General features: G+C 39.9%; 1 protein-coding gene across 1 annotated transcript in view; it reads left to right on the top strand.

Moving 5' to 3' along the window:
• Positions 1-1,736: 1,736 nt before the first annotated feature.
• Positions 1,737-23,828, top strand: part of rapgef4a (Rap guanine nucleotide exchange factor 4a) — a gene marked incomplete at its 5' end in the record, with an annotated part of 41,130 nt that continues 19,038 nt past the window's right edge. Inside the window, 8 exons of the mRNA XM_083776586.1 lie at positions 1,737-1,804; positions 4,990-5,132; positions 6,871-6,959; positions 7,944-8,090; positions 19,993-20,065; positions 21,413-21,477; positions 23,154-23,204; positions 23,342-23,448. Of these exons, the coding sequence (XP_083632712.1) occupies positions 1,737-1,804; positions 4,990-5,132; positions 6,871-6,959; positions 7,944-8,090; positions 19,993-20,065; positions 21,413-21,477; positions 23,154-23,204; positions 23,342-23,448 (743 nt within the window). The remainder of the gene's footprint in view (positions 1,805-4,989; positions 5,133-6,870; positions 6,960-7,943; positions 8,091-19,992; positions 20,066-21,412; positions 21,478-23,153; positions 23,205-23,341; positions 23,449-23,828) is intronic.

The following is a 23,828-nucleotide window of genomic DNA, read 5'->3' as shown; positions in this document are numbered from 1 at the left end:
TCAACTTGCATCTCTGGTTCTCATACTAATTTTGTGCCAGTGTACAAGCATCATGTGATCAGAAACCCCTTTTCTTCCAAGGTGACTGCAGTGCAAAATATATGCTGTGATTGTGAGGGACATTGTTTAAACCATATTTTGTGGTTGAATGTGTTGAATATTTTTATATTACCCACTGGCAATTTACAAAAATTTAGATTGAGGCCGGCCAGCCTGATCAATCAAGCCTCTCCCACTTGTTGTTGTTGAACTTGACATTTCATTTTTTAGCCTACCAGTAGGCTGTAACCTAGCCTAAGATTTAGACCCTAGATGTTTTTTTTAATCGATTCTGGCATTTTCAATCTACGTAGATTGAACATGTCAGATATCGATAAATACATCTACGAGAGTCTAAAAATCTTAGACTACCTGTAACCTGTCCTGCGTGAAGAGTCAAAACTCAAAAGAGAAGAATGCGTTAGTCATTAGTCAGCCCATAGAGCCTGAACCTGGACATGTTGAGTACACCAAGGTTTTATGTTAGAAATGTTGAGTAGCCCATGGGTCCCCAGCAGGTATAGAAACGGCTGTATATGCTAAGTTGCTAAATGTTGAGCAATTTTCATAATTGGCATATAGGCCTAATATGTGACCATACCATTAACAACCTATAGAAGGCAAAACATTCTAAATTTCATCATGCTTTATGTAGCATGTGTCAAACTAGGGGGCTTTCATGGTGCTGAATCCATTCCAAGAAAAAACATTATACAAAAAAACACAACTTGGGCTAAAAACGGCCATATAGCCACTTGCCCAAATGTGCTGACATCATCACATTTGTAATGACGGCTTTGGCCGTTTTTAGCCCAAGGAGTGTTTTTGTGCAAAACTAATGCTTGGAATGGATTCAGCATCATGAAAACCCCTTAGTTTGACACGTCACATGCTACATGATGAAAGTTATTTTTTGTTGCCTTCTATAGGTTGTTAATGCCATTATGAAAATTTCTCAACATATGCAAGTTAGCATCCATTTCTTTTCACTTAATTTTTCTTGATGAAAAGACAGAGAAAAAAAAAGACATGACAAGGCTGCATTTTTCATATTACAAGATGCATTCATTGACATCCTCTTGCATTATCGTTAGGCTGAGAGAAGAGATCCCACTTTTTATAGAACTTATCCTCTTGTATTCTAAGTATGAAATATGAATGTTTTTCCATAACATACAGTTCCTCGGTAATGTCCATCCATTGCTCTTTCGTTGGTGGGTCCTGTTTGTACCAGCTTCGTGTGATCGCTTTCTTACTTGTTGCTAAGAGGATCTTGATTAAATATTTATTGTATGTATGTGTATTAGAAACTCTTCACGGATATTTCTCAGCAATGAAAAGGAACAAGTCAGAGGTATCTTAAGTTAAAACACAGAATGGTCTCCAAGGTGGAGTGGATATCCTGCCAGTATTTCAGAATTTTAGGACAAGTCCAGAATATATGAGCGTGGCCCGCCCCCTCATACTCAACATTAACATAAAACTTTGGTGGTGTACCTTAATACCTATACTCAACATGCCTGGGTTCACATTCTGGCAAGTGGACTAGATTGCGGGTGCCAGATCAGAATGAGCATGAGAGAACGGTGGAGCTATGGACCGTCCAGAGCTAGGTGGACCATAGCTAAACAAGTGCGCTGCTGGAGCAATCATCCCCCTCCCTCAGCTGCAGCATCTGGTCCGTGATCTCGCCGAAAATGGTAGCAGCACACACCTCTTCGCATTCGTCTGCGTCTGCAGAGTGGATTATTTGTCTAGATAAGAGGTAATACATATATTTGACATAACACATGTTAGTGCCTATATGGATATACGACTGATGCATGACAATATGACTATATATGAATATGACAATTTGATTTCCCACGTGCACCTGCCTCCATATGTCTCACGGTAGCTACAGTGCATTTTAAAACGAGAATGTGATTATAGCTGCCGTTTTTTTTAAAGGCAAACGTTGTCCTGAGTGACTCCTGCGTCTATTGTCTAACATCCTTGATCCTTTATTCCTTGGACGTGCCACGTCTTTCTATACAGTACGCCATTAAATGTACGAGTCGATCATAATTGAGTTTGTGGAGCATGCGTTTTGGCTGAACGCCGATGTTTGCTATATAGGTTCTTCTAGCTAGTTCTATAGGGCTCAAATGATAAACCATGGTTTATCATGTTTTACACATCATGCATGTGTAAAGTAGGCTATTGTAACAAACCAAGGATATAAATAATAAGACAGCCCAAACCAAACTACACCTGAGCGTCGATCGGGTCTGGTCAAAACGGTTTTTAAGGTCAACCACACCAATGCATCTCGATGAGTTCAGTTGCATAACTTGCATTGGTGTGGTTTACCTTAAAAAAAAGTTTTGTCCCGACACACCCTTTGGTGTGGTTTGGGCTTAAGACTAATATAGAACAGATGGGGGCAATAGGATATTGTAGCCTATCGATCAAGTGTTTATCAGCAATACCATGTATCATGCACTGATTTCTATAGGCGTTGCTACATTTTATATTAATTTAGCTACCCAACATTATCAACCAAGCGTATCAAACTGACAAATTGCATCAGTGTAGTGAGAACTGAATAGTATTGTAATACCTCTTCTATTAGCTGAAGTTAATTGGCAAGTTAAGGAAGGAGAAATGCAGATGGAATACAACCTCAGCTAATTTTGTCTGCTGTTGTAGACTGATTCACCACAGTCTGTATTATTGGCAGTATGATGCAAGATAATTTCACCTCCCTAAGGGTAGCAGGGACAGAGTTTGTTCATGCAATTTTAAGTCTTTGTACATTGACTATACTGACATTTGCTCCTGACATTATTACTATTCTGCAACCTTAAATGCAATATTTGTTGATTTGTGATGTGGACATTTTGCAGTTGTGGCTCTATTCTACTACGTAGCATACCACTAAAACTTAAATACACACTCAAACTCAGTCACAGTACTAAATGATCAATTCCACAGTGTGTGAAGCTTCCATAAAGGTTCAATGAAGGTTAGAAGATGGTTTGATGATGAAAGGAAAATGTATTTATTCATTTGACTCTTTTCTACTTAATTAATTCTAATTGACAATTGCAGTATTCATACAGAAAATGTCAATACAAAACGGACACATCACTACATTACTACGTCACTATACAGGCTCATTGTTGTATGACGTTTGATTTAGTCAGTCAGTCTCCTCCATAAATGAAATGGATAAAAACAGAAAGGACAGAGGTCGAGGAGGGGGTATTGTATCCTGATTCCTGAGAAGAGGTTCAAAGTACATCGGCTATAATCAGCAGTGTGTGACGCAGCAGGCCAGATGTGTTTACACAGCAGTGTCCTTTTGTCAGTGTCGCAAAAATGAAACGTCCCCTACCTAGTATGATTATGAACAATTCATTGGAAACAGCATATATGATTCACCTGATATTCATCGTAAATTGACACACTCTGTGGCCTTGGATGTTTTCCAAATAGATGCCCTGTTTTTAGATTCTGGGAGGTTGTTCTCACATTTCGCTCTACTATAGACAAATGAGGTGTAGAGCAAAATGTGTTGGTGCATTTCATAGACTAAACACAGCAACTGAACACTGCAGGCAACTCACTGAACCTATGAGAGAAAACAAAAACACAAGATGCAACCAGAGGCAGTTCTCTGATAAATGTTGCTGCTGGCTTAACAGCGCCTAGGGTGAAGGGTATAGTAATTTACCTAATAGAGGTTGAACGGCTGCCAGGGAATATTTAATGAGATATATTTACAATGCTTGCATATACAGTGCAGTGAAAACACATTTTCAATGTGACCTGTATAGCTGTATAATTTTCCAGAATGTACAATTCAGAGCAATATTACACCTCTTGATGGTTGGATGCATTTGTATTTTGGTTTCAACGTTCTTATTGATTTTAAGTATTGACAAGATTAGAGATTAAAAGATGACGTCCTGTAATCTATTCCACATTTTGTCTGCAAGAGCCAACATCCTATAGGCCTACATTAGTTTAATCTGGTGTACTGTATGACTTCCCACGCATGCAGGAATGGATGCACTCAACTAAATGATGAATGCAAAGTGTATTGGAAAGTAGGGTTCAGTAGGCTTTCATATGTGGATTGCATTTGACCGTCAAAGCTTATGCCTTTTTTGATTAATTGTTTTAAATGATGTATATTTTATATTTAGAGGGCAAGTTGCAAAAGACATGTCACTCATAGAATAATGTTTTCAAGCAAAAGAAAACGATCCAATCCAATCCACTTTATTTATATAGCACATTTTACAACTCAAGGTTTCCAAAGTTCTGCACAGAAAATCTAAAGGCTAAATACCGGTACACCACAGCACTCTCAAACGGGATCATAACCAAAGGTATAAAGGTGGGACTTGGTGAGACTCGATGGTGGGGTCCAGTTTGCTATGGGAGGGGAGTGCGTTCCATAATGTGGGCGCTACGACAGAAAAAGTTTGGTCACCTCTGGTCTTTAAACGTGTCTGTGGGACCTCAAGTTTTTCAACATTCAACATTTGACAACATTCATGAAAAAGTGCTTGTACGTTCCAAAAATTGACACTTTTTTTACAGAGATCCTGCAATAGTATGTAAAGAATATACAGCGTTAATGCTGCAATTAGCTGCATCACACAGAAGCTGTGGTCTATTCATGTTCACGGTTGACTATGCCCCCATCTACTGGGCACTAGTGCTCACTCACTGAATTGTTGAGTATTGAACAAAAGTGTAATTTTGCTAAGAGGTTAGAGGTTATCGAGTGGCATTCAGGACAACATTGTTTCCCCCATCCCCTTCAATAACACACAATATGATTGAAGATAATGTTATGGAGGATAGTAACACTATGCACTATTAAGACATTATGTACATGGTTGTTTCCTTTATTTTAGCACTTAACCTTTTGTTATGGTCTGTTTTTCCCTGTAGGCCTGCAGAGCGTTCAGGGGAAGATGTGGACATAATTCTGGCACGTCTGAAAAATGTGAAGGCTTTCGAAAGGTTTCACCCCAGTTTGCTGCAACAGATATGCCTGTGTGGATTCTATGAATGCTTGGAGAAAGGAATCACTTGTAGGTCTTATCTCTAGCCTTAAAACTGTACTGTAGTCAAAGCTGTTCATCAGTGTAATATTAATCATATAGAAAGAGAATACTACGACTGAGAGTGCAGATTTTATTCTCTTTCTATGTTCTCTTTGAATCTGCACCCAGCACAAGCCTGAATCTTTAACCCATTCTGACCGGGCACCCATTTTGGTTTCAGCATCATGTTATGCTTTAGCTATTTAAAAATAGCAGATCTACAAGCTCATATCGCGCCACCGAGTGGCGCGATACGAGCTTGTAGGTCTGCTATTTTTGAAAAACCTAAGACACTTTTAGAATCTGATCTCGGGTCAGAATGGGTTAATAATGAAACTGTCAGGATGTAGAGGACATTTTTACTTTTTTAGAATCTGATCTCGGGTCAGAATGGGTTAAAGGACTGCCTGAGTTTCCCTTGAGATGATATTAAAGGTATTATGACATGATTTATAACATAATTTTAAAAACATTAAAAGTCTTGGCCATGGTCCTTCAAACGTGTCTAAAAAGTTTGAACACTCAACTCCACTCCAGTATTTCTTGACACGAGTTTTTGTGCATGTGTAAAGTTCATCCTGAGAAGCCATGGAAAAACACATTATTTTAGCCTGTAGATGTCGGTAATTCCCCCTTTCCTGTCAACCCAAGATGCGCTACTTTGACAACTTGGTAGGAACGTCGTCAAAAATAAAAGAGTCATCTAGGCCAGTTGGTATCCAGTGTAAGGACTTGTGTTGATTGACACAGCCAACAACAGAGCAGATTGATTTTTCTCTAGAAGCCATTATTAGTAAGTATTACAAAGAAACAAAGTCGCGGTCACAATGAGGAAGCGGAGAAGAGAGGGTAGGCACTAGGCAGGGAGCAGAGGGGAGGGGGCGGAGGTTTAGCGGAGATCTACGTATATCTCTGCCGTCCAACCAGATGAGACATTTTTGCATAATTATTCACAAAAGTCCAGACAGCAGAGAATACACTGAATGTTCAAACTTTTTTTTTGGTGAAATTGATGTCAAGAAAAGCCAAAAAATCTACAAAAATGTGTTTTAAATGTCACAATCCCTTTAATCAATCATAAATCATAATTGAATGCTCTTAGTTTTATTATAATGAACTGGCATACATATCGGAGACAAATTATATGTGATTAGGGCTGGGCATTAACCACCATACCGTGGTTGTGTAATGCATACTGCGGTGTCGAGTTCATAACCGCGATTATTATTTTTTAACAGTGATTTATTAACGCAATAACAAATAAAATCCATACCGCCCCTGCCCTTGTATAAAAAATGTGATAATTATTTTATAAAAGTTAAAATAATACCAGTAAGACGCCCTGAGGACGAGACGGAATATGATTAAAGCTCACATTTCATATCGCACACACCATCATTTACTAGCCCCCCTAAAAACGATGATAATCGTCAGGATTAATATCGATATCGATATACGATATATCGTTACATGCCTAATGGCTATCCAGGGTTTGATGAGGTCAGTGTCGTGATCTTCATATCAGGCCGTCATATCTCAGGCCGTCAGTCTGTTATGAGGCGTGGCAGACTGACGGCCATATATTATGGTGGCGTGACGTGTCACGAGGCATGCCATATATGGTGGTGTGTCAGACTGACAGGTTTTTCAGGTTTTCATAATAATCAAATAATGTATAATATCCACTTTTTGCATTTATAAACTAGGTGTGTGTTATATTTTTCAGTGTACCGCCAAGGAGACATTGGCACCAGCTGGTACACTGTCCTTTCAGGCTCTTTGGACGTTAAAGTGTCTGAGACAGCGAATCATCAGGTAACACCGATTCCATTTGATATGATACAGCAGAATATCAGTGGTGTAAAGTAACTAAGTACATTTAGTTAAGTACTGTACTTAAGTACAATTTTGAGGTACCGGTATTTGTACTTTACTTGAATATTTCCAATTTCCAATACTTTCACTTCTACTCCACTTCACTACAATTATTTGAAAACTTTAGTTACTAATTACTTTGGCAATTTAGATTAGAACATACATTAAACACTTCAGCCCTATACATTTTGGCCATTTGAAAATAGCAGATCTACAAGCTCACAGTGCGTTGCGATTCAACACATTGCAAACTTGTAGATCGGCTATTTTAAAAAGATTGTTTACACATTTTAACGTGTGAAATGGGACATTCTGCAACATGAGTACATTTTGATGCTGACACTTTTGTACTTTTACTCAAGTACATTTTGAATACAGGACTTCTACTAGCATTTAGAAATATTGATTCCTTTAATAACCATTATTTTCATCAGCTTTTTCACACCATCGGATATTAACAGGAGAAAATGTTTTATAATCTAGCTTCATTGATGATATCATTTTATCAGCGTGACAAATGTGCATGATGCATGCAAATGGGAATTCTCTACTTGACTCAAGTTGACTCAGTTTAATGTGTGAGTCGCAGAGAGAGCCTTCTGTTTGTGACCTTGCGGGACCTCAGTGAATAGCTATCATTATACACAGCTCTAAGGGCTCCAGTCAGCCCATCAGGCTCCTGATTGGAGTGATGCTTTTGGAGACAGAAGTGCATCCCTCTAATGCAAGTGCTCAGAGGAGCGAGATTGCCTCCTAACTTTGAGAGTGATGTGATCAGTGCCGAACAGAGCACTTCAAATGCATCTCCAAAAGGCCAAGTTTGGCGAGAACAACAAGTACCTATGTCCTTTTCCTTGCATTTCCTTCTTCTGCTTATGATAAAAGAACTGTGTCAGTAGAGAGGTGTAACTGGGTGTCTTATAGGATGCTGTCACTATCTGCACGCTGGGGATTGGGACAGCGTTTGGCGAGTCTATACTGGATAACACCCCTCGGCATGCTACCATCGTCACGCAGGAATTTAGCGAGCTCCTACGCATTGACCAGAGAGAGTTCAAATCTCTGTGGGAGGTGAGTGCCTTGCTGCCTACTTAAAAATCACATTTATTTTACTCCAAATATAACAGATTGTCAGCAAAAATAATTTCAACTACAAGTATAATTTAGCTGTCTAACTTCATTGCAGTTTATGACATTATTTGGGAATGTACACCATGATCATGAGTTATGACACATATGATTCCTGTCTGTATCACCCAATGTGGTTTCTGGTTCATCAGTATTAATTGCTATGCCTTTTGAGACCACTAGGTGGAAGTAGAGCTTCGCAGCCAAACCTGTAATTTCTCTGTTCCTGGGTTGACTGCATTTCTTGTTTCACTCTGTATATTTTCATTTTATGATCCTTGTATATAATAAGAATTTTGACTGAGCTTATGATGCCACAATCGAATCCTAGTTGATCGTCAACATTGGCTGTTAGTAGATTGTCTAGAAGTTTGTGTGTGTGTGTGTGTGTGTGTGCATGTGTGCGTGCGCGCGGAGTGGGGGTGATTGGGAAGAGACGCAGTCCTAGCCAGTGCCACTATGTATCTTCCTACTGCAGCACTCAGCTTTTCAGGAAAACGGTACCTTGGACTGGTGTCCAGAGGCCCCATCTCTTCTTTCTGTCTACTCTTCTCCTGCTGGAGCCACTGCCCGTGGTTCGTTTCCTGAGTATGAGAGCTTGTTTCCTTTGAGACTGGAGGGCATTTAGGTGACTGTTAAAACTGCGAGAACTGTCTTTGTCGCCACTCTGGTCCTCACTGTGACTGGATAACCATATCCGTACTCAGGGCCTCATGGAATATACTGTAGGCTACTGTTCTACATCATGAAGGTTCGTCTCTGCTGTGCTGATCTGTAAGTGCCAAGCACACCATTTTGTGTGTGTGTGTGTGTGTGTGTGTGGGTGTGTGTGTTCGTGTTCTGTCCTTAATTGCACTCAGTTCTTGAACAGGGATAAAAGAGGTTGAGTGAGTACACCGTAAAATCCTGACTCTGAGGCTTCGTACACACCTACACAACAAATGTTCGGTCCGTGTGCGATGTCTGATTGCTGTTTGATTGCTGCTCCAATTAGTCCGACAACGTGGCCAGTTAAGACTCACCCTGTGGCTTCCGTGTGTGGTTATGTTTATAGGTTTGGGATAGCTGGGTCAAAATGCAGGTCAGAATAGGACTTTACTTTCTGTCAATGGATTTTATTTCACACAGAAATCTCTGCTAAAAGCCACAGCAGTTGTTTAAAGCAGTCTATCAGTCTATTATACTGCTACTGCTAAGAGGTGCTGAAGCCTTGACCAGAGGGCTGTTATAGCATTCTCACATTCAGCTTGTTGACAGATTAGTATTAGATTTGTTTCCTAACCAGAACTACTGCGTTTTCAAGAAATATTATGCCTGCCAATTGCTGCCCATTCCGTGTGTTTAGTCAGTGTTGCCGCATTGCAGAAATATTACTGTGGCAGTATCCCATTGCTGGCGAGACCTGTATGTAGATATTTTGTGCAAATTTGGTTCTGATGTTCGTCTTCCTGCAATACAATACATCATACTACACTCTTGTGGATTCTGGCCTACTCCCCTTGGCTACAATGCAAGGTACTTTAAATTATCGCTTTGTGTATTTTTTGAGGGGCGCTAGCCCATACAGGTTTAATGTTTGTTTATTAAACGCCATTGACAATGAAGGGAAAACTCACGTCATTTTGTAACTCATTACGTCATATTGTCTCTTTATTGTTAATGGCATTTAATGTTTGTGTTGGCACTGTTTGTTTTACATCACCATTACATCACCTAATCAACATGAGTTAGACTTTAATATATTGAGCAAGGTCAGCATTTCCCCCTCCAAATAATGTTTTTTTTTTTGCTACTATCTGTAGTAGTGAACGTAGTGGACACTTTTTCATGATTGGCTGCCTCGTCTCTAGGGTGCCTCTAAGCCAATGGGAGACTTACCCATAAAACCCATAGTCTGAACGGCATAAAACCCATACTCTGAACGCCGCAACGTGAAACCGTGAGTTGAGGCAGAAGCTGCAGCACACAAACTGATTATACTGTAGATGTTCATAAACGAGAGCTTTCTGCACCTGGCAGTTATGACTAAGTCATTCTTGTTTTATTGATGAATATAGGTCCTAGTATTGATTGACTGAGAGAGAACCTCCTGGTCCTTCTGGTCTAGGGTGAAGGTGGCCCTGGAGCAGGCAAGATTGCTCCCACACAGATTTATTTCCCTAGAGAAAAAGCCTGGGGCCAGAGCACTCCAACAACAAAATTGTACCAGACTGAACAATACTGTACTGCTTGAATGACTAATGGGAATTATTTATTATTCATAGATGGATGCCATGTTAATTTTTCAATATACCAACTTTTTTCCAGCCTTTGCTCTTTGCGTGCATGTGTGCATGCGTGGGTTTGTGCGTGCGCGCGTAGGCTAACATGCCACCATTAGTTTGAACCTTTCAGGCTGCATAGAAATAGGGAATCTTTGCAGTTCCTGTGTACAATTAAGATTTTATTTAAATCTGACACTCATCACAGTTTTCACGGCACTGAGAGTCACTTGTTTAATTGGAAATGGCGGGTGTGTGCATGTTTGTTTAACAGCAGGCATGAGCCAGGCTCAACATACACAAACAGACAGACACAAACTGTGCGCACACACATGCTGCAACAGCAGCAGAAGCTCAGATGACCTGATCATCATCTCTCACTTCACTTGCTTCCTGCTTCCGACAGCCACAGGGATTGAAACAACACTACTACACTTTGTGCTTACAGAATCAAAAAGCAGCTCTCTGACAATCGCATACACACATCGGCTGGACACATTTGCTTTGTGTTTGTCAGTTCAGCCTGGGAATCGCACAGTATAAGACTCCAGTTTGTACAGGCACGTGTACTGTGCATACCTATGACAACACAGTGCTAGCCTATAGGATAGTATAAGATCATAAGTTGGATAGGATAGATCTTGAGGGAAATGCGGTCTGTCATCATAGCAGTACTGCAGTAAGGATGAAACAAAGATACGGGTAGAGATGGGTTATCGGTATAGAGATCCAAGAGTAAAGAAGTAACACTAGCAATAACATGTGTCACAAAATAATATAAAAGACAGTGTGTATGTATGTGTATATATATACATATATATGTGTATATATTATATTGTACACATATATATATGTATATATATATATGGCTTCGGCCACTTGAATTAAGGTGACTTAGGTTTGTCTTATAATATGTCATGCCAGCTCCTCTATTACAAAGCCCCCTCAGGTACATATTTATATTTTTTCGGTGGGTAGATCTTGTTGAGCTGGTCATTTTGAAAGTAGCTCTCGAGTCAATAAAGTGTGGGCACCAGTACTGGCCTATACTGTAGTGATTTATGTGGCCGCCTACAATACACTAGAATAATTGACCAGATTGCACAAAATTTAATATGTGCAATCTGTCACAGTAAAAGGGCATATAGTAGTATCTAAAATATATTACCAGTAATATTTGCATATGGAAGGAATATAGTATTGGCAGATAATTAAAAGAAGAGTGCATCAACAGATAGAGCAGTCTTAAAATTGAGTTTATTTAGGATGCATGTACCACTGTACTATGCACGTGTTTCGTGTGTATGTTTGTGCTTGAGGCAGCTCGGTCGGGGCACTCGGCTGTTGGTCATAACAACATCAGCCAGTCGAGGAGGTATAGCCTGGGAGTCAGTGGAGACAGCTGATGAACAGGAAGTGGCACAGTGTGCCTTCTGGGGGCTTAAGGAGAGGGTGGAGGGGTGGCTGGAACAGCAATGGCACGTGAAGCCTCTGTGGGGTCAACATCCAAGTAGCAAGCCGTGATAATGCGAGCATGCAGGAGTCCCTCCCAGTTGACAGCGGATATACACAAGGAAAAGAGCTGGGATGAGATGGCATCAACAACACTTCTGTTTATTTCCTTATCTCCACTAGCAAAGTTATTGCATCATCAAATGATTGCAGACACAAATTGTTACGGCATTTAAAAAAAATCACATCCGTGTGAAGTGAGAGGCGCTCTATCATCATACATCATCTTGACGTAAAATAGAGCTCTATCATATTCGTATATATTTAAAGAAATGCGACATTATACAAAATACAAATTCTTTGTTTAAAACAGTTATATAGATAGGTTTCATGTTTGGAGGACACAAGTACAGAAGTAGGCTATGTTTTGTGGCTTATTTGTGTGCATCTCGCAAGTTGGTAGCTCTTGATGAAGCATAACTACTCAGCCAAACCATTTAACGTTCTGTAGGAAGATCACATAAAATTCTCCGGTTATAACTGGCTGTCAATGGTGACGTAATTTCAATATTGGTTGGGTAACGGGTAACGAATGTATGTATATATACATGTATGTAAGTTGAAAGTGCTATACTGTGGTCTTTTATGTGCGTATGCTCGGATATATTGATGTTGAGGGTGACGTAATGAAGATATGTATCAATGCCGGGGTATAACTGGCTGGTTTCAGATTACATACATGTATACATACAGACATTACCATTAATTCACCCAACACTGAAACATATCCTAATAATTACGTCACCATCGACAGTACAGTATCTTGCGGACTACCCACTATACATTATGCCTTTATTTGCGGGTGGAGATGTGCCTGTACTAGGCTTGTTGATGGGCTTTCCCTATTTGCTATCTTGCACACACAGGTTTAGGACAACGGAAAGCGCCTTCTCAAACCACCCGTAATGTGAATTCCGTTTGATAAAAGAATGCGCCCATGAGTTGAAATCTGTACTGGCCAAAAGTGGCCATATATGGAGCGTGTCTTGAGTGTACAGGGTTTGATGAGGTCAGATCAACATATTGAATGTCAGAACAGGAAGGATCAGGTGGGGAAGAATCATCGTATGGAATGTCAGAACAGGTCAGCTCCATGGAGATCTAAGGGTTTGAGTTTTGAGGTCAGATGTAGAGTTGCTGGCTGGCAGATCTAGGTGATGATCCAGTCTTCTCCATGTATGGTTATCCAGCGTTAGATGAGGTCAGTGTCTTTGACCAAAATATGCACAAGATCTAAGGGTCTCCATGATGGCATGTGTTGTCACAAGTTGTGACCATATATGGAGGTGTGATGTTACGAAGCGTGACCATATATGGAGGCGTGATATGGCCATATATTGACATTCCCATATATGGGCAAGGGCCCCTGGCGATGTTCTCTATGTTGCGACTACATATATGCCCATATATGGAGATCCCTGATGATGTCACGTGATGTCACGAGGCATGACCATATGGAGGCGTGGGGTGACTAATGGATGGACGGACTGACGTTTTCATAGTAAATGTGACCCACGGACACAATCAAATTCCCTATAATCAGTAACACATAGATGATACTTGTGTCAACGAAATGTGATAACAATAAGGGAGGTTACTAAGTCTCCCATTGTGAGCCGTCAAAGCTTATTTTAATTAATACAACCAAAGTCGCCGTGTATAAACAATTTAAATAATCTGGTCATGTGCAAAACTCATCTCATCTACCACAATCGGTAAACGAAAAAAGGAAAAAAAAAGGATATGATTTCATGTCGTATGATTGTGTCTACATTCCACCACCAATCAAGCTCTTTTTGTTCACGCTACAAAGTGGCCGTATCTGACTGATGGTGTCAGAGATTCAGATTTTACATTCACTGAGAAATTAACTGCACGTCCCCAGCCTATGTACACGTATCTTTGTCCCCTCTTTGTATCCAAGGCCCTTTATGTTCCCCTTCTGTTGATCCTTCGCTGTTTTCCTTATTTGCTATTCACAAACATACTCTTCCCAAATGCCCTTTTCAGCATTTCACCTTAGTCTCAATTTTCTTTTCTTTTCTACCTTTATTGGATAGTGTACAGTATGGTGACTGGAAATAGGGAGAGAGATGGGGTGACACGGCAAAAGTCAAACCCGCGACATGCTGTTAGGCCGGGGTGCCTAGCCGGGCCACCTTAGTCTTAATTGTTCTTGCTTCAAAATGGTGTTATTGACAATTCTGTATGAGGCCTTTGACAAGCTGCTCACATAAATTATGTGAAATTAATTATTTACACCTTTCTGCAATTGGAGTCCCAAAATATGTGTATGGATTTGTGAACATGGTTGTTAATGTGTTCAAAGACTTTGCTCATGGACCCGGTTTTATTTCCTTTACAGCTCAGCCCTCATGTACATATTAAACAATACTTTATTTAGAAGCTCTTGAAAGGAGAGCACAGGGTATAGTTTGCTGTTTCTAAAGCTTCAATTGGATTAAATGCAGCTGTCTTTTTTTGTAGCTTTGATCAGTAACACGTTCAAAGATAAGACACCATCTGCCCTCTGTCCTTGGAGAGGAGCGGTCCTGTTTATACTCCGACATACGACAGAGTCGCGCATCGAAAAACGAAAATAGCACATCTACAAGCTCTACAAGCAATTTAACATGTGAGCTTGTAGATCAGCTACTTTCAGCACATGGCTCCATTGTACGATGAAGTATAATAAATCACCTGGTGATATTAAGTTGGACTACTAATCTAGTACTAAATGAATAAAGGACCATGTCTAACATTCATGGCTTTAAATTAAACCTGATGGTATAGTATAGCTCCATGTCAGAAATGGAGATTAGGGAAGAATTTGTGTTGAGGATACCAGTTACCAAAAATGTTTCATATTTACCATAGACATTAGAAATACAAACATTTGAAGTTTTAATCATTATTTTGATGCTTATGGTTATTGTTCTTCTCATAGCATACCTATTTACACGCACCTCGACAGTGGTTGCAGGGCCAATAAGGCAATTATGGAAGGAGGTGGGTGCAGGGGCCAATAAGGCACACCATTCTTTTGATAAAGAATTTCTTTATTGAATAAACAAACGACAATATTTCGATCTTGATAGATCTTCGTCAGGTCAATACAGATGCACACATGTTTCATCACTATTGTATTGTTCTTCTCATCCCTTTAACTTTATGAAATTACGAAGCAATAGTTTAGAAAGCTGCAATAGAACAGTTTTTATTCTATTGTATTGTATTGAGTGCAATAATAGGAGTGCGTGATGATTGGCGTAGAGAGTAATCACCTAGCAACCGCTGCTCAATGGAAGTGGGCTGACGGCTGGCCCTGCTAGGGTCTGGCAGACGGGGTTCATTCATTGGCTAACACGCGGTCTGATCACACACTGCTGCTCTGACAGGGCAGCATGCAAACTGCACACGCCGGCTATGGATCCATGAATAGTGCGTCACTGTGGGACCCTGAAGAGTTGGACTCAATTATTCTGTGAGTGTTTGTCAACACTTATACATATAAAGAGGGCGTGGAGGACCTGTCAGTCATTAACAATAGTTACAGGTGCATGTAAAACTGAAAGCATCCTCGGGTAAGTGCTGATTTTTAACTTTATGATGCACTTACTAGTTTTATGAGAACATTACCTCAGAACTTACTGTAGTTGGTTAGTAAAAAATATTCCATTTCTGAATGTAAAAGCATGAACATTATTTATTTTGGAATATGTCTGGATGAACATTTTACAACATGGAATTGCATTGAATGTATTGGGAGGGACTGAATTCCCCCCCAATTGTGTGGTGTGCCTTTCACAAACAGTGTTGCAGACTAATTTTAGAATGTCTCAGAAACGGGCAGTTTGTACTATGCATGTTATGCAACATGGGGTGAATTATTCAGCATACAAGTGTGCATTCATGCACAATGATGCTCAGCATCATAGCATGCAAGACGTGCTCAAGCATGGCAGGCTGAAGTGAAACTTGCATTGGCAACTGACATGGCTGGAGGTCTTTAGCTTCTGTTGTGATGGGGATTATTTGTAAAACTCTCAAAAGCATAGAAGCTATGCACATCAGGTAGAGGTATGTATGTATGTATTTTTCAGCTGCTCTTGGGTCTCTGATTTATATTGTTGTCGGACAGAAATCGTGGATCTCCATATTTCATTTTTACGCCATAAATGAATGCCCTATTTATTTACTGTCATGCAAAAGTAGGGAAAATAGCCAATCTACAATGCAATGTGACCATGTAGATCTGCTATTTTCTAGACTGTATCCTTTCTGTATACTTTCAATCTTTGAAAGTGGTTAAGTCGGTCTGTGGGTCTTATACAGTAAATATATAACCAAGAGGTTGTGACTAAATAACTACATTGAATCCATTGGAAGATTTGTTTTCCCCATTTCCTGAAAAGTAACTATTTAGAACATGCAAGGTTTCCGCCCGACAGCCACTATACACACAACATGAATTGGAATGTAAATGTCTCATTGCTTAGAGGTGTTTGGAGAGCATTTGTCCTGTTTGTTTGCTGTCTGTGTTTGTTGTGTGAACCATGTGAAGTCACATGTGTCTCACAGAGAAATTGGACAGATCAGTTTTAGCTTATTTCCCCGGAGGAATAGAAAATGTCACATCTGTCGTAGTTATGAAGCTTCTGTTTCATGGGGATAGGAGATAAGAGAGGTTATAAACTGATGCGCGTACCGCGTAGAAAAACAGTGCTCGTAGAACATCAAGATGACTCATTCATTGCCCTGTATGAATGCACAGATATAGCACTTTGTCAGATATAGCACTTTGTCCATCAGCTTATATTCAGACTAGAGTAATTCTGATTTAGTTGCTTGTGTGAAACATGTAGCTTCTAAGAGGCAATCGGAGCAAAAAATATATATTCCTGGTCTATGGATGGCATTCAGATGACTGTAAGGTCCTACTGTAGGTTTCAGGTACCTTATAAAGTTATACATCCTTTCAAAACCCAGATTGCACCTATAATATGTTGAATATATTTAGAGGAAATTGACTTCAAGTGCTGCGTCAGGCCATAATCTCCTAATATGATGGAATCACTTGTGAAACATGACAGAAATGAATAGCTTTGAATTGAGACACAGCTTTAACAGTTGTGAAATAGTAATCATCATTATAGTATGGGGTTACAGCAAATGTGAAATTCTGCTACAAGTATATAATTCAGTAAAGTGGTACAGGCAAAATGGTATATGAATAAGGAGGATGAATATCAACTGCATGTTGAGAAAAACATTCCCCTGTGAGTCTGTGACCCTGTCACTTCACAGATCTTATGGTTTTAAAACGTGAAACTAAGACTTGCAGTCAGCTAATGAATCAATTTGACACATCTCTGTGCAACAGATTAAATCGCCTGCCTCAAATGAATGCTTCAAATATTGCATTCGTCATGATCGCTGTATTGAGTCGCTGTATGTTGTATAGAAACAAATGCATTGTGGGCGACAAGGGGCAGAGGTGACATCATACTAACTAAACAAAGTAAAAACTGAGTGCTTTTACACACCTGACATTAGATCTAATCCCCTTTCAGAACAACACCACCTCCCTCTCTGCTTCATCCCCCCCCGGGAACAGGGCTTTATTTGTTCAGAGGGGTCACAAAGTGATGGAGTCATCTCCTGGGTATCTTCATGGTGTCTGGTCTAAGTGCTCCTCACACGAACCAAGACCTTTAATTGTCAGCAATGACAGATAGACATGTTGAAGTCACACTGGTTTTGATTCTGTTTCATTGAGATAAGAGACAAATTGAACATTCTATAGTTCTTTGTAAAAATCTTTTTATTCCTTATTCTCTTTGAAAAGAAGCTACAATTTAAAGTGTGATGTTGTGATGTTTGCTTTGTTTGGAGCAGAGACAATTTGTGTTTTGGAGTAGATTAGGGAAAAGGCTTTTAAAATCTGAGGTCACTGAGATATTTAAATGGCTTCGTAATTGGGGGGAAAGCTGTGTGCCTCTAAGGGGAACTTAAAGTGATTAGCTCACTTCAGAGGATTTGAATTGAATTTAAAACTTGACCTCTGAGTATGTTACCATCTAGCAACAAATTACTCTTCGGTTCTCTAGCTTTCAATGGATAATATATTCTGACGAGAAGATAGTAAGGTGGAGTGGACTGGTAGTACTGTAACACGTGATTCATAGTGCTTGTACTGTATGCTGCACGATGCTCTATTTTCAGTAACCGCTCTCATCAGTTCTTTAGTTATGGGCCGTTGAATAAAGCTTCTTTGGACCAAAAACGCAATTTGGGAAAAGATATCTCGTCAATGGCAGTAAATGTGAGATGAATAACTTTTATTTGAATAATAATTCTAAATGTGTTTTTCTTTGAGTGTTTTTAATTCTACGCAGTAAATTTTTAGGTGTTGTCAAGTGTAATGGAATTAGTTGCTTTTGGAGCACGCTGTTCTTTTAAAATGTCTATAGTGTATGACAGCTGAAACAACTTATAAACCGTTTGTTTACGCAGAGAAATATCCGAACTGAGCTTCACTCTGCTCTTTCCATTGACCTTACCATGCATTACACAAGACATACTGTATTTCTGCAGATAGATTAATCTGCATATCTCATTGCGATGATGTAGGTCGAGTCGACGACTTTGCGCAAGCATTGTCACAAAAATGATGTGACATTACATGAACAAGAACAATGGTGCTGTATAATGTTCATTACATAAGAGATGTAGTCGTGCTCCGGGGTGCAGTGACAATACTGTTGCTGTCTAATTGAAGGCCTAATGCAGGTAATACAACATATAATGAATGCAAATATTTGGGTGTTGCGAGTTAATAGAAGAAAATTAGGTTGATAGAAATCAATATTATTTATAAAGCCAACTAGTGTTGTGAGATGTCTGTCTCATTCTCACTACACAACACCCCCGGCCTCAACCCCAGCCCCTGAGGTCAAATGCTGTAAGTGCAGTTGATTTTCAGTTTCCAGTGTAGTCTGCGGTAATTCCCTTTGATCATTTAAGACTATAGAGGTTTAGTCAGTGTTATCCAGTTACAAAAAACTCTGCCATTGTCACAATGAAGAGTCAAATGTCACACGTACAGCAAACGATGTCTACTCAAGACATTTAAAGCTTGGGGTCCAGACTCCAGATACTGTATATGCAATATTTCATTGCCTCTGATGTAGATTTACATTATACTTGTTCACAAGATGAAACAAATACTTTGATCCTCTCTTCAAATGAGCCGACGGATGTGTTGCATTTGATTGTGATCTTGTGTTTTGGAAGTGGGTGGATACACGTTAGATGACGGGAGCATGATTAAAAATGAAACGACAGTCTAAAAGCTTAGTGGTCTAAAAGTGCTTTACCCTTCTTACGAGCTGTGTCTGAGCTGTCGATTATTTCCTCTGGACACCGCAAGCGGTAACCAATGCGCTAACATGATGTACACTTCTGGCATGAACTGTATTTGATACATTTTATTTTGACATTAATATGTGATGTTCAGGGGGGCAGTCAGACAGATATTTTGTGAAGCCACTAAGGAAATGAAAGTTCATATAATGGCCTGTTGTGGCGCTGTCATTGGACCCAGAAAAACCCATAGCCCCATAGAGGTCCATGTATTTGAGCCAAACTTCACCTAGACTGTATTACCTTAATAAACATGGTCATGAATACTTTCTTCTTCCAGTCACTAGTTTAAAGTCTAATTTCTAATGTCATAATATTCTTTTAGGAAAATTATGGTCCCATTAATTAAAAAAATGACCATAAAGTCGCGTATGTTCTGAGGGGCGTGGCTACCGTTACAGTCTATGATCGGGATTCCCCTCCCACTCGAGTCAAAATAAAAACCAACGGAGAAGAAGGGGGGAAGTCCCGCCTCGTTGTCTGGGCCAGCCAATAGCCAGCTGGGCCAAAACGGATCTAGAAAGATGGCGACTTACAGTCTTACAATAACAGGCTTCATTTTACGTTCATGTTAGACCCGGAGAACGCTTTGTCCATATCTTTTACAGTCTATGGTGATGTTTCTTGTGTTTCCCATGTCTTTGTAGAAGTATCGTCGGTGCATGGCTGGGCTGCTTGCTCCTTCCTATGGTGTGATGGACAGTGGTCCTAATGGTGACAGTAAGTTCATTACAGATGTGACTATGTTTTGCTCAGCAATCAAACTAAATTAGATCTATTAATCTAATTATATTATATATATATATACAAAAAAACAAGCATTGAGTGTGACTATGACTTCATCATTAGTCATTACTCAACTGTTATGCATACCATTCATGGAGGCCATTTATCATTGCAAGTCAAATCGGTACTGATCTAACTTTGCTCAAACATAGCAACTAACTTATTCAGGTTAGCTCAAAGTAACTCACCATAAAAAATGAGCAGCTCGGCTTCCCAACTTTTTTCAGCAAAATCGAACTAGACTATTGGCTGCTGCCAAGGGATCATATTGTACTATGTAGCCATTTATTGTTGCAAGTCAGTTAACTAGTATTTATTAAAACATACATTACAGAATCAAATTGGGTTGCTTCCAAATGTCTTTCTTAGGATCAGTGTACAGATATAAAAATAAATTAAGTCCAACACGAGCCAAGCAAGATCGCAGTCTATGTCCAAGCACCATGCTGGTAATAATAATAATAATGAATTTTATTTATATTGCACTTTTCATTCACAAGGAATCCCAGAGTGCTTAGCTGTATCAGTAATCCGAAAGCAAATCCAAAAGTCTAAGATCTGTATATTGACCCTTCAGCTGACAGTGGCATAGCACGCCTGACTGATTGCTGTTTGTCCTGTAGGGTACAATACAAGCTTAGTATTAGTCCAGTAATAATGTAATTTGACCTCAATCTAATTGCATCTTCAATATATCCTGAATAACAGAAACAAAGTTGCCTGGAATTGTCTGAGGAGAAAGTGTTGAAAATGGCCTGTACAGTATGGCCACCATTGACATCCTATTATAAGGCAATATTTTCTAAAATTCCTTATGCTTTAAGTAGCATGTGACATGTCAAACTAGGGGTTTTTCATTTCATCTCATTGGGCTAAATATGGCCATAGCAACTTCCCCAATTGTGCTGACATCATTTTCCATAGATTTCCTGTAATATATTAACCACACCCGGTTTGGTTTTGTCACATAAATATCTTATTCCCAAGGAAAAAGTCAGAATAAAATTGCAATTTGCTCTGAATTTGTTGCAAACATTTGTTCCTTTACAATAGCGAGTGAGTGATGAGTGATTCACCTTAATTAACAGATGATAGACCAAAACATTTATGGAAATACTTTCTGAAAGCTGCATGTAGATATTCTCAATCTACTGATTTCATGTTTTGGTTTGTTTATGTTTCATTTGAATTATTTTGTCATTGTTTTACCTTACATTATATGTATGGTCTTAAATTCAATAATAAATAAAGCAAATTTTGTCTCCCACTTTTCTCATTCAGGAATGCCGGACAAAGAGAACATAAGGAACAATACATTTGGTACACTGTCCAAACATCAGAATAAGGTAGATTTTCTCCACACAAGTTTATCTTTTTGATAGAATTCTATAAAAGAAGCAAATCAACATGCTCTCTTGCTGCGAGAGTGAGGTCTAGCCAACACCAACTCGGGATTCCTGGATCGCTGCCCTCCACAAATTCCTATCCAACATCAGGTTCTTGAGCTCTGCAGTGTTGTCAGCCAAGCTGTCGCGCCGCAGCACGTCTACATAGGTGGTACGCTTCTTTCCCCTCCTGGCTTTGCCCTGGGTTGGCTCCCATAGGGTCAATTTACTTGCCTCAAGTTCTGGGTGCCTGACGCAGTGCCCTGCCAGCCTCATCCTTCTCTCTCTGACTTAGTCCGTGACGCGTGGTAGGTCCCCATAGAGGTCCACATTTCTGATGCGATCCGTCCATGTGACACCTAGTGCCATTGCTACGTCCTGGGCATGACGTTAAACGGTTCCGTTCGAGAGGACCGGCGACCCTCGAATGTAAACAGCCATGAAAGGAAACTATGGATCATTACACCCAAATCAACATGCATTAATTTATAGTGGTCTGTTTTCTACGGTATAGTTTTCACATCTTGTTGAGTTGCTATGGAGATGAGATGTTTGTTCACAGCATTTATGCCTTTACAGCCCAGTCTCACAATTCCCATAGATGAACTCTGACCGTTTGTTCTTTGCCTACAGCCTCCTTGCCTGATATAACAAGGTCCTTTATTGTTACCCACTTGGCCACTTCTCCAGGAGAACGGTGGAAATAAATCTGGAATGTTTAAATGAGTTTGTTTAAAGTTTGTCTAAATATAAACAGCACGTTTGCTGTGGAGGTCTGGTTTCCCGCCGTAATAGTTCCTGTCCCACCATGCCCCTGTGGTCATTTCCTTGCCACAGCACTGATAACATGGCACGATTTATAGGGGCTTGTTCTTGTTCCTCCTTGGTGGTGGAGTTAGACCGAGCCTGGCCAAAACGAGGTCTAGAGAAGATACATGCTGCAAAAATGCCATTTATAGCAGAAATGTGGCCAACTAGATTCCATATTATGTCCGATACATCGATTACATAATTGTGTTATGTAATTTAGAAATATACCTCATAATCCATATAAATAAGTTAATGAGGTCAACCAGGGCTAATTCACTGAATAATAAATCATGAGAAGCCTACAAGAATGCATGCATGCATGACTACTACACATCCTGGAGCTATGATGCTCACTGAACCATTGAGATGTCACAGCCCCCTTCAACCCCTGCCATATTTAAAAAAAAAAAAAACACACACACACACACACATGCATGCTTATCAACAACAGATAAATATTGGCTACTGCCATCGGTTAATGTCAGTTTTATTTGCCGGCAAATACCAGCCGACACTGATGTGGCCGATACATGGGTGCATCCCTAATAGTCGTTTGTTTTTACGTTCCGAGACTCCTGTCCAGGACAGGCTTCAGATTTAGGAGATTTATGGCTCAGATCTGAACCCATTTGATTTGGCGTTAGGTATGGATAGTATTTTTCAGTAATTGGAACAAACAGGCGTGTTTGTTTTAATGTCTGTTTTAATTTTGTGTTTCATTTAACTGTCAATTTCATCCATTCTTGTGGTTTTGACTGAGTTTCATTTCACTTCAACGTCTTTCATGCCATTTTCCCCATGCCATGTCATTTTATTTTATTTTGCAGAATTCATTAATTGAAAGTCCAGCCAAACCACAACTTAAATGCATTCCTCAGGTAGTAGACATTATCATGTCATTAGAGGCCAGTGTTTAATTCCTAATTTATTGCTACAGTATATATGCAACAACTAGTGCGCAACAGCACTCTCTTGTGATAGACGTACCCAAGGCTTGTCTCCTCTTTCCTGGCAGGTGCCCTCGGAGAAGATCCTGCGGGCAGGGGAAGTTCTTCGTAATGCCATTCTGTCCAGGGCTCCTCACATGATCAGAGACCGGAAGTACCATCTGAAGACATACCGGTGAGCTGGGTTCTTATTAGAGATGCACGATATAATCGGTAGCGTATCAAAATCGGTCATATCGGCCATAAAAATGGCATATCGGACCTCAAAATAATCCAGATTATTTTCATCTATTGATGATGCAGTAATAGAATAGTGACCGTCATTGTCTCACAGAGTAGGGGCGGCGGTGGCTCAGGGGTAGAGTGGCTGGATGAGAACGGCAAGGTTAACAGTTCGAACCCAGGCTCCCCAAGTTAGTGTCGAAGTGTCCTTGAGCAAGACACTGAACCTGTAATGCACAATCTATGTGAAGCGCCTTGGATAAAGGCACTATATAAATGCACCATTACCATTTAGATTAGCCAATCGGCCTGTCTCTGTCTTTTAAGAGCGTC

The sequence above is a fragment of the Protomyctophum parallelum genome, assembly GCF_964188405.1.
Source record: "Protomyctophum parallelum genome assembly, chromosome: 11".
NCBI lineage: Eukaryota > Metazoa > Chordata > Actinopteri > Myctophiformes > Myctophidae > Protomyctophum > Protomyctophum parallelum.
This window is presented reverse-complemented; position numbering and strand designations above follow the sequence as displayed.